Source organism: Paroedura picta, chromosome 1 (assembly GCF_049243985.1).
Source record: "Paroedura picta isolate Pp20150507F chromosome 1, Ppicta_v3.0, whole genome shotgun sequence".
Lineage (NCBI taxonomy): Eukaryota > Metazoa > Chordata > Lepidosauria > Squamata > Gekkonidae > Paroedura > Paroedura picta.
In genome coordinates, this window is record NC_135369.1 from 107,233,011 (window position 1) to 107,245,510 (window position 12,500).

A 12,500-nucleotide genomic window follows, 5' to 3' on the forward strand; every position below is an offset into this window, starting at 1 on the left:
GGTTGACTGTGTAGAGAACAACAAAGAAACTTGAAGGATGATTGCCTCCCACCAGTTGTGCCTCACAAGCCCTGCTCTCAGTGCCCCTGCCTTCAGAGGTGAGGTCGGTGGTAACTGGAGACAGGGATTTTTCAGTAGTGGCACCCTGCTTATGGAATGCCCTCCTTACTGAGGCTAGCCTGGTACTTCCCATACTGCTTTTTAGGTACCATGCCAAGACTTTTTTCATCCAGACTTTTTACTAAGAAGCTTTATATTTCTAGCTGTTTTATGGTCTACTTCTAGTATGAAATCTGTTTATGAATATTTTAAAGATGTTCAGTTGTTTTATTCTGTTCTCATTCCCCTAGCATGTCTTTAATGGCTGGTTTTGTCTTTATATAGATACATTTGTGATGATTTTATGATTCTGTGGTATTTGTTTTACTAGTAAATTTCCTCAAGCCGAAGTCTAGAGAGGCACCGTATGCATTTGCTAAATGAATAACGAACAGGCAGAAATGAAGAATCAGAATTTTCACAGAGGGAGACAGAATGGCATAAAAGGGGAGCAGAAGCAGATTCTACACTTTGCAGGGAACAGAATCTGCAATAGAGCAAGAACAAAACTTGTTCTGAGATCCTGAAACAGAGAGGAAGTTACAAGGGAGCCAAGTCATACGAGAAGGAGAAGCAGGGGAAAGAGCCGTGACCAAGAAAAAATGAGCTGAAGTAGCAGAATTGCCTGAGTAAAAGTAGGGGACCACAGAAGGGTAGGAACCAGGACGGGGGCGGGGGGGGGGGGGGGTTCTGCTATTCATAAAAAGGTTTTCTCACTTAATAAATCTCAAGTGACAAGATTGGGCTGAACTGGGGTTTTTTGTTTGGGCTAGCCTGGGCCATCCAGGTCAGGACACACTGGGTATAGCTGAATGAAAACCTGCTAAATTACCCTTCTTGTTTTACTTAGTTGTTGAAGGTAACTTGCCCCAAAAATATGTTCTGAATTTAGCTTTTTTTTTTTTTTTTTCAGGAGGAAGTATTTGAACCAGAGGAATGCAAAGTGAATCTCTGTGTTGCAAAAATACAGGTTTCTTTGGGGTTCACGTACTGTGTTTCAGTTCAGGGAATTTCAGAAGGCTATTCACTAATTGGTGAAGAATCAGAAGCAAGTTGTATTACTACGCCTTCCAGACATTCACTAGGTAAAACTATTTGATGACATGAAGGATCTCGTAACGTGCACCTCAGTGGCCAGCAGTGGGGCGTTAGGGAGAATAAAATCCCAGTCCTGTTATCCAACCTGATTTTCATCATCCTTCCGTCCATGGATAACCTTGAATGATTACCCAAAAATGTATTTTCAAAATCAGTAGTGGATGTTCATGTTTGCCTTTTCTGACAGCAAGTCTTCATAGTGTTCATACGTCAGTAGAAATATCTCAACATAGCAAGCAGAATGCATCCACCCTACCTTCCACTTTTAAGAACAGCAGTTTCTAGAAGATTTGGGAAGGGGATCATCATATTTCCTAGTGTTTCAGGAATGGTTTATCAGCATTCATGGTGGGGCTTATTATTGAAATTTCACGTGTACTGCTATTATTCATACAGTGCCTAATGTTGGGTAAAGGTTTCCCATTACAATCCTGAGACAATGGGGGAAGCATGTTTACTCATTTATACAACCTATTCAGATGAATGGGACTTCCTTCCTTGAAATTGTGCTTGGGTTTTTCAGCCTTGTGTCAGTAGTCTCTCTTCTCCCAGCATGGTTGCAGTTCTTTCGTTAACCAATTGTTTCTTTATCAGTTAGGTTCTGACAAGTGGCACCAGTTTGTGGCTAGGTTGGGTTTGTGTACTCATATACTGGCACTTTGTCACAAAATTGGGAATGAATTTGTTACGCATATTTCTGAGTCAATGTGAAAAAAGATCAAATCCAAAAAGAAAAAAAAGGAAATGGGCCTGCACTGGGAGGCTGAATGCAGCTGAATGCTCTCCAGCTATAGCACACAGACAGTGCCTGTGACGGAAGTCAAGTCCTTGGCTGGCTCTTCCGCACTCACTTGGGAATTGAGAGTTTGTTTGTTCGATAAGCACGGGCCATTGCTTCACTTTCTGAGCCCAGAATTTATACTCTGCAGACAAACTGTTTTTAAAAGAAAATACCACAGAGAGGCTTGAAGCAGCTGCCTATGGGACCACCTTTCCCATTACTCTCCCAAAGGACATTAAGGTCTAGTGAGCAAAATCTGCTTGGACACCAAGGCAATTAAACTGGCCTTAACCCCAGGGTAGATCACTCTTCCAAATGAGATTAGAGCCCTGCAGGACCCTTGGCAGCTCTGCAGGGCTTGTAAGACGGAGCTGTTCCTTTGGGCCTATAGCTGAGGCCTGAAGTAACATCCCAAACTATTGGTTTCTCTATCTGAGCCCACCAAGTTTAAAACTACTAATTAGGGTTACTTTGTATGAACCCCCCCCCTTCCTGTTTTTCATATGAGAGATAAAGCACTATGGGCAATGTTAATAATTATGTGTTTTAATGTTTTAAATTTTAAACTAATCAATTTAAATTCTCTCTTGTATTTTTGAAATTTTATATGATTTGTTTTGTTGTGATTTGCTCTGAGTTTGTGGAAATAGTGAGGAATATAAATTTAAGAATGAATAGACAAGTGAGGAATCAGTCATTTGCAAAGTGTTCATCCGCAAAGAAAACAAAGATCAGAGAGGAAGTGAAATGATTTTTTTTAAAGGGAACAGGGAAAGGAAGGCTGCTGTAAATTAATGAGGAGGAGACTGCGCTATAGGACAGTCATATGTTTGATCAAGAAAGGCCGTGGGAAATGCAGGTCAATCAGTAGTGCTTTCATGATCTGCACAGGGCAGGCTGGCACTGCAGTTGCATTTAACATACAAATTTGAAGCTAATCACTACAAAGCAGAAAGTTCTGCAGTTATATGGGTCCTCTGTAATTACCGAATGAATGCTTTGTGCTTGTTCCAGAGTGTGTTAACATTGAAAAAGCCACAGTTTCGAGGCTAGGGTTTCTCCAGGTACATCTAGCCTGGTATTTCTTGCAGCACCAGACTAGAAATGAGATTTGAAGGAATAAAAGTGGCAAGGAGCAGAAGAACTGCAATAATTGGCTTCAAGTAGGTACTTATGGACAATGGTCCCCAATCCCCGGTCCGGAGACCAGTACCAGTCCGTAGATCAGTCAGTACCGGGCTGCAGCTCCTCCTCATCCTCCTCCCTGGTTGCTGCCTCGGGGGCTGCCCTGTCACTCTGCTGCTGGCTCGCCTTTGGTGCTCTCCAATGGCCACCATGGCTGGGGCTCCCCCTTGGCATGGCACTGCACAGCTGCTGCTGACAGAGCCCCCCAGCAGACGGCGGGAAGTCAGGGGGGCTGGGGGGAAAGCAAGCGAAGCAGGTGCTCAGGTGGCGGCAACGTCTCTTGGCAAAAGACTACACCCCCCCCCCCCCCCCAGGCCTCAGTAAAATTGTCAAGCGTTGAGCCGTCCCCGGTGATAAAAAGGTTGAGGACCACTGCTTATGGACATATCCAAGCCTGATTTTAGTGCCTGGTGTTAGAATGTAGAGACTGGGCATATTCTGCTGATATGCCGGTTAATCCATTTTGCTGAAGTGATCTTGTAGTGATGTTGACGTCACCCAAGTTGCTAATTCCATGTAACGTCAGTATTGATGCTTCAGCCACCTCCAGGTTTAGTCTTCTGGCGGCCACTGTGACTATGACTACCTATTTTTGTTGTGGGTTCCCTTTGAATACAGATCAGGTTAAGGTCATTGTTGGGATCTGGTGAATGAGTCTTTCTACTACTGAGAGGGTCAGTAATCCCTGTCGCTCAGGTATACAAATTGGGATACATGTATCTTCTCCACTGAGCCTAGATTCCCAAGAGCCAGCAGTGGCATTCTGAAGTAGATAGAGATGGGCACAAACTGGGAAAACGTGGTTTGGTTTGTGATTCATGGCCAAGCCAGTCTAGCCAACTCATGGTGGATTTAAAATACAAGCCCAAAATACCCACCAACTGTAACCTTCTTCACTTCTGTCAAGCTCAATAGGCCCCACCAGTCCCATGTGACAGGAGAGGGGTGTTCAGAGGCGGGACCCAACAGATGTTCCTCATCCTGGCCTCAACCAAACACCTGGTGGAAGAGCTCTATTTTGCAGGCCCTATGGAATTGTGATAGCTCCAACAGGGCCTTTAGCTCTTCTGGGAGCTGATTCCACCAAGTAGGGACCAGGATCAGAAAGGCCCCGACACTGAACAAAGCCAGGCATACTTCCCGTGAACTGGGGATCACCAATCTATTCAGATTCACAGATCAAAGTGCTCTGCGTGGGGGGTTAGGCATTAGACAGTCCCTCAGGTATGCTGTGCCCAGACCGCAAATGGCCTTAAATGTCAAAACCATAACCTTACACTTGATTCAGAATACAACTGGCAACCAATGTAACTGCTTTAGCACTGGATATGAGCCCTCCAAGATGTTTCTATGAGGACCCTCACAGCTGCATCTTGTACCAGCTGCAATTTCCGGGTCAAGGATAAGGGCAGGTTTGCATAGAGCGAGCTACAAAAGTCTAACCAGGAGGTGAGCGTCACAGGGATCACTGTGGCTAGGTGTTCCTGGGCCAGGTAGGGTGCTAGTAGCCTTGCTTGGCAAAGGTAGAAAAACACCAGCTGGGCTATCTTTGTGACCTGAGCCTTCATAGCCTTTCTGCTGGATTTAGGGAGCTACTACCAACAGAAAGGAGAAAAAGAAGATCTTAGATCTTTCCACGCTTCCATTTTTCCGGAGATCTTCCATCACTCCCATGGCTAGGATATGGTGGAAAGTAAGTCTCTTCCACCCCTCTTTTCTCCAGGTTGTGATGAGAAAGGGAGTAGGGATTGCCTGGGAAAGTGCTTCATTTATCACTTTAGTTTTGTTCTGCACCACAAGGGGGGGGGGGGCAAAACAGAGGGTTAATTATGGCAGTAGGACATTTCACTTCCTCTTTTCTGCTGGCCCAGCTGTCTAACTCCCTTGTGCAGTCTCTTTAAAGGTGCTTCTCAAGGGAGCCCAGAACAGCTGAGCTGGAGGAGAGAGACTGAAGCCCTAAACCACCAAACTAAACCAGCCAAAAGTCCAGTAAAATTCTGGGAATGCTTGTTCCCTGATTATCAGTTTCTGAACTCCAAACTAGCCCAAGTTTGATCTGAATTTTGTCTTGTGAGCCTATTTGTGGTCATACCTAAATGCTTTTGTCTTCATACCTTGGTACTATTGCAGAGTGTTCTTTTATCTATATGGAGATTTGAGAACATCTGACTAGACATAATGTAGTTGCCTGTTCCTAATCATTTTTATGGGAGAGGAGAATGTTAGGGTAATATGACAGCAGACTGGCTTCTTCAGCATCCTCTCCCCCCAGAAATCCTGGTAGAAACCTGTCCATCCCAAACTATGAAGGTCTTTAAGTGGCACCCATTTTAAAGTAGTCATGCCATTGTATGCATTCACAAAAACCTGTGACTTCATATTACACCCCAGTGGTACCATGCAGATTAGCTATATGCTACCAAGGAAGGGCTACTTGGCTTTGTATAAGATCCCTTCTTATTTGCAACATGTAGCAAATCTAGACATAAAATAGTAGTAATGAAGATATTCACTGTCCTGCTAATGTCTCAAACTTTTTTCCTTTCATTTTGCAGATGTAATAGCTGCCATAGGAGGAATTACTTTGTTTGTTGCTGTTGTTATAATTATTGCAGCGATCTTGTTTTGCAGATGGGCTAAGCGTAGAAACTTCCAACTACCCAAATCTCTGGTAGGTTCTGTTTAGCAGCCTACAACATCTCTTGTTCTCTGTGTTTTAATATCTGAACAGGCTCAGTGTTACCATTTCTGTTTATATTGATACTAGACAGCATTCAATAGAGCATGCCAAGTTTAAGTGAAGAAGGCTTTCCAGATACCTCTAGTATTTACTCAGACGTCATGTCCATGCAGATGACATCATTATAACGCAATACAAGCATCGCCTGATAGTTGCAAACACAAACTGATCATAGCTGTTAGAGCAGAGGAATTACTAGTGGTGTCATCCCTTTTTGAGCCTCTTGTGGCGCAGAGTGGTAAGGCAGCCGTCTGAAAGCTTTGCCCATGAGGCTGGGAGTTCAATCCCAGCAGCCGGCTCAAGGTTGACTCAGCCTTCCATCCTTCCGAGGTCGGTAAAATGAGTACCCAGCTTGCTGGGGGGTAAACAGTAATGACTGGGGAAGGCACTGGCAAACCACCCCGTATTGAGTCTGCCATGAAAACGCTAGAGGGCATCACCCCAAGGGTCAGACATGACTCGGTGCTTGCACAGGGGATACCTTTACCTTTACCTTTTGGTCTTTATCAAATAATTTGGTGATGTTTCCTTTCCTGTTTGATTGTTGACTGAAGAGACTAATAACAGTTTCACTTCATATGTTTAAAAGCGCTAGCTTTCTATGTACAATTGGTTCCATTAAATGGATCAGCCCATGTATTAAGTCATTATCATACTTTGTGTCAACATAATCCTAGCAGTGTCAGTATTGAAAACAATCTTAAGTGGAATCTTTGCAGCCACCTTGAGGCAAGAAGATAGGCAGGGTATAAATGTTTTAATATACAAATAAAAACCTTTTCTGTTAAAATATTCATCTTTGGTATTGTACTTCAGGACTCTCAGGCTTCCCTTATTATAAAATTTATTTCCTGACCATTGACACACAGAGGAAGGCATTCATACTAAAAACAAGGACCCAAGAGGCTGTATGATACTAGTTCCAAACTCAGGTCACGTCCTGATTTTAGCCATCTAATGAGTTAGGAAGGTGAGCTGCTGGGTACAGATTCACTTGACTGAGTGTGTTCACACTGTGACAAACATTTTGAGGCAAAGCATTCAGACCCATCTCATCAGAAGTGTTTTTCTTATAGTTAAAGGTGAGCTATTACATAGATTTCATTTGTTGTGTAGGACATAGCAAGAGAAATCATGATTGTAGGGGAGTAGGTACTTTCCTGTGAAGTGTTTTGTAGGACTGTGACCCAAAGAAAACTAGCTTTGAGCGCAGAAAGATTCCTTGAAGAGACAAGGTTTTTAAAGCTTAGCTTGTCTCTTATCAGATGTGCTGTAGGGAAAACTTTGCTGGAATATCCTTCTACATGCAGTTTTTCAGCCACATACTTGAGTAGATTGATACCAGAGTTTCTAGGCCTAAAATGTTATATCAGTCTCTGAAGAAACAGTTGAGCATTTTCAGTAAACGCCAGTGAAGTTCTATGCATTGATTTCACTGGGTTAGAATAAGTCTGCCTAAGACTGTACTGTTAGTCCTGTTATATAAGTAAATTCCCATAGTTAGGAATGAGTACCAATTGGAAAACTTTGGGTTGGGGTGTTCCCAAACTGAACCAAAAGCCCCCAAATGAATCAGCTGCTTTGGGACAGTCTGTTTCATTAGCCCCACTTCCAAACAGAGGGAAGATAAATGGAGTGCTTTAAATCTAAGAGCTGCTGGGCAGATGCATCAAGGTGTTAGGTTTAAATGATTGCCATCCATTTCAGCTCTTTGCTTCACTTTATTTGGAAGGGGGAAACCTAACAGGTGTTGATCAGATCACCCTGCTCAGCTGCTGGGCTTAAGTGGCTTGAACCCCAGTCCCAGTTGGACAAAAAGTCCAGGAAATATTTAGGGGAGATAGCTCGCCCAAACCTTAGTTCAGGGGGCATAAAACAGACAATTTTTTTGAGTAATTTAGAGTCATAAACCAATTTGTGCCCATCTCTAACCATAGTAGCGTTTATTGAGCATTCATTTAAATATGTTAATAGCAAAATTTGGAATCTTGAGTGCTTCGTGTTTCTTTGGGCTTTGTGGTCATCTGAGAAATAGCAACATGAAATCAAATGAGAGGGGACCTCACTTAGGAATTGGTTGCTTGCCATGTTGGGCAGCTAATGAAAATTTTCACTTTTGAATATCAGTTTTGTTGCCTGATGGTCTGCCATTTAGTAGCCATCAAAATTTCAGTTGCACTACAATAAGGTCCTTTTGGTTAGATAACAACAACTGACAATTGAATCACTAAATACTGATGGAGCATGCAGAGAAAATTATTTTGAACCCTTCTGTCAATCCCACTCTGAAGTTCACGTTTTCTGATGAGAATACAATAACAGCCTAGTTTTTACTCTTTCATGTACAGGTATCAGAGTTATGTAGTGTGTAATATTCTTTATAATTATACTAAGCGCATATTAGGCAGGACATAAGAATTTTACATTCTAATAAAGACAGTGCAAAGCAAAGAATGGTAATGGCTGATGTTTTGTGACCTTTTAATTTTGCTTTATGCCATATATATTCCTACCTGAGTATGCCAGGTCTGCCTGTGGTGTCTGATGGAAGTTTTATGTAAAAGAATGCAAAAAGGAAGTAAGGGCAGGGAGGGAAGAAGACAATAATACATTTAGTTACCATCTGTTATGTAATGAACATACATAGATTGTAAGCTTCGCCAATACTTAGCCAATACTGATCTTAGCCAATACTGATCTTCAGCTTGATGAGAAATAGCCCTTAGGGGATGTTTATTTGCCAAACAATTTAACTAACAGCTAATTCTTCCTTTTGGTTTACATTTTTAAGGTTTCTGTAGTAAGAAGCAGAAAATCTGTCAACATCTTTGAGACAAAATCAGATGGGAAATATGCAATTATATCATCTTTAGCTTATAAGCCAGTGAGTGAAGATGGAAAACCAATGGGACCGACTGATCACTTAACAGAAATTGAGACCAGTGACTCTGAGGCCTCTAGCAAGATAGTTATTGAATCCCAGACCATCCAGGAAGCCAGCGCTGAAGAAAGCAGCCCGAGTGAACCCAGTCATGAAGCCAGTGGCACTTACTTTAAGTCTGTCAGTGGCCAAGAATTGTGTAACAGTCTCTCAGATGGGGATGTTCCAAACATAAAACAACCCACAGACTTAGAAGCATGTAGGAAGGTGTCTGGATATGACAAGCCTCACTGGATAGGATCCGAATCACCGGTTGCATAGATGGCTACTAATGAGTTAGAAACCACAGAGGAAAGTAGATCTGTGAGGCTGAAGCACAGAGAAACAAGTCCACAAAACTGGAGACTTGAACAGTGGACATGGGTTAAAACTGTGATAATGCTTAAAGTCTGGGATATTGAATGTGGGTACAAAATGTATCCACTGAATCAACTTTCCCTTAATAATTGACATCTTTTAGACATGAGAGCACCAAGGACACAATGGAGCAAGTTCTGCTTGGTAACCTCTTGTGTGCGTGGAGGTTTCTGTCGAAGTGAATGGATTAGCACTTAAGATTGTTACATCTTGATCTTCGCTTGTCAATACAGAAGCATTTATGAAAAAATACACTCATTTCTTAAATTTTCTTTAGTACATGTATGTTATAGTAGCAATACTTTGACCTGTATGATAGGGGTGAGAAATTTACTCAACACTTTGTTCTTTTTAGAAATGCATTACGTTACTGGACGCATTGCACTTTCTCACCATTTTTATTTTGACATTGCTGCCTTCAGATGTTAAGCGGAGTGTTACTTCCAACAAACATTTGTTTCATTTCCGAGAATCTTGAGAATAGTGGATCTCTATATCATTTAACATTTTTCTGATCAAGTTTTCAAAATTCTCTGTAGCCACTACACAAAAATATTTGATTTAAAGTTTAATACAAAGTTAAAATATTCTGATTCCTTTTTCTTCCTTTTTATTGAAAAGTGAAGTTTGAAGTCCTTGGTCAGGATCCAAAGCTACAACTCAAGTTAGCTAGCAGGCCCAAAAGAGCTGTGAGAATCAGCAGCAATAATTTTAACCTCTTAGGCGTGAAATGTGTTTTTTCTATCCAGGATTTCTTTTTGTTAAATCATCTGTGTATTCTCTTCCCTCAGTTCTGCCCATTGGGTCTGGATGCTGCATAGTACCCAAATAAGACAAAAGAATTTCTAGTAATATGTAGTTCCTTTATATTATGGTGGGTTTAAATATTTTTAGGTAACAGCTGAGCTGCTGAACCTGACTGGTTCACTGCATTTATGATTTTGAGGCACTGTTTGTGTTTATGTATTTTTTTAAAAGGTATGTAACAAGCTTCTGTAGTATAAACAATTTTTAATTTGACATTGGTATTGAATGGGAAGCTGAGTTTCAGAATAGATTTCTAGCAACCCAAACGCCATGGAGATGTTTTCCTTCTTAAGCATGTTGTACTGCCACAGAGAAAATATTGAGGAGAAAAATAAATGTTTTAAAATGTTGATGCTCTTGAAGGTTGTCAGCTTCCACAGTTACCTGCTATTTTGGAACTGTAAATCCTGGGCATGATTCAGCCCAAATGAAAACTCTTAAGTCTGTTTTAATTCAAAATGAAGAGCTAAGAGTGGGACTCGGAAATCGTAGTTTTTGACTGATTGTGCCTTCAATTTTCACAGCCATGTATTGTCTTATAGCTGTATTGTATATTCTCCTTGTAATTATTGATTTATGCTTTCAAATTTGTTGGCCACTGAGAACTTTGTTTACAATAATGTGAAGTTCCCTTTTTCCTGCATATGATTTGATATAGCTGTATGAAACCAATACTGATTCATAGTAGGGGGCAAGGAGATAATCACTGTTGGGAAGGGGGAGTTACATTACAAATGTAAACAATTCAAGCCATATAAAATATGAATTCAACAAAATGTGAAGATTTATTGAGTTTGATCATGGCAGTAGAAGGATTTATAGTAACTGGATTTAAAACTTTGAAAAGACATCATAATGGGTAACTGTGTCAGTCTGTCTGTCAAAGCAGAAAAGAACAAGTGTCCAGCAGCATCTTAAAGACTAACAAAATTTGTGGGAAGGTATGAGCTTTTGTGAGTCTGAAGAAGTGAACAGTGACTCACAAAAGCTCATACGCTGCCACAAATTTTGTTAGTCTAAGGTGTTACCAGACTTGCTCTTTTCTACTTTGAAAAGATAATCTGTAGAACAAATCTTCACCCAATAAGTACATATTAAGAAGGGATTGAGCATATACCTCACACACTTTAAAAGGAGGAACTGAAATCTGATTTATAGTTAAGGTTAGTGGGTTCTACTAGCATGTTTTCAGCTGTGTGCTTCTTACAGAGAAACAGCTTTTTTTCTTCTTCTTCTTCTTTTTTTTTGCTGAGGGAGGGTAGAGATTGTGATTTCTGCTGTTTCTTGCTGTCCCACGGCCGTCCCCATTTTGCCCCCTGTACTGTTCCTTGGCGTCAGGAGGAAAACTTGGAGTCTCAGAGTTCTGCAGCAAGAAGAGGTCCTGCTCCTTGAAGTCAGGGGATGGTTGGGTACATATCATGGTGTTTAATGCAACTATCAAAATCAATTCCTGCTGCAACATCTGTTTGGCAATAGCAGTCTTGCTGAATCTGCATAACCATATTTTTTCAGGTGCTAGAAACTTGAAAAATCCCTAGCTGAATGTGAATAATTCAAGTAAGTGCTGAATTAATTGGCCGCCTAATTATCCAAACTGGATTTTTCTCCTGCATTTAAAGATACTGACTTTCAGAAGTGCCTTTCTCAATATATGTAGATTGTTCATATGTTTGTGGAACTTGGGGATCTAGTTTGAAGCAATGTATTGAGTAAATTTGACATCTGAAATGTCAGATTGAGGGCCCCATATTCAGAGATGGAATCCAAAGGGACACATTCAGATTTTTCAAAAACATAGTTATACCCTTGAATATCAAACATGTACTAATATCCATATGATTTTAAAAATATAATCAGAATTGTATGACACACCATACCCCATTCTTGGTTTCAGTGTATGCTTCCAGCGTATTTCCTCCATCCTATGATAGTCTGTGTCTCGAATGCCATGATATGACTCAAAACCAGCGTATTAAAGAGTGCAAGGGTCAGTCCCATGTCCCTATATCTGTGCTTCAAAATAAAAGTCAAAGCCTGAGGGCCCTTTCCTTTAGGACCCCTTCCATTCTAGTAAAACAGACCAAACTTGCAAGCCTGGGCTTCTCCCCAAAAAATCTACTGAGACTTGGTGAAGATCAGGAAAGTGAGTTCTCAGGCAAAGAAAAACAAACCCAAAAAACAAGATATTGAAAGACAAGTGCACTTAGCAAACACCCCAGCCTTTCTCTCATCGCCTTCCATGAGATACATATTAAAACCAACTGCTTACCTCTCATCAGTTGACAGCAAAAAATAGAGCGCTAACAGTAGCAAGATGTTTGACCATGTCCACAGCACCTCTGGAGGGCAAATATAAAAGAATACCAGTCTTGGAGAAATTGTGCACCTGTCCAATAATGAAACATATCTTTTGTTGCCCCCTGTATAGCACAGCTCATAACAAGCTTATCCATCCCGTCTTGTAAGGGAGGTTACACCAAAAGGAAGCAAAA

General features: G+C 41.2%; 1 protein-coding gene across 1 annotated transcript in view; it reads left to right on the forward strand.

Moving 5' to 3' along the window:
* Positions 1–11,877, forward strand: part of IFNGR1 (interferon gamma receptor 1) — a 30,952-nt gene extending 19,075 nt beyond the window's left edge. Inside the window, exons 5-7 of the mRNA XM_077351646.1 lie at positions 1,013–1,184; positions 5,719–5,834; positions 8,695–11,877. Coding sequence (XP_077207761.1) covers positions 1,013–1,184; positions 5,719–5,834; positions 8,695–9,105 — 699 coding nt within the window. The 3' untranslated portion in view covers positions 9,106–11,877. The remainder of the gene's footprint in view (positions 1–1,012; positions 1,185–5,718; positions 5,835–8,694) is intronic.
* Positions 11,878–12,500: the final 623 nt, after the last annotated feature.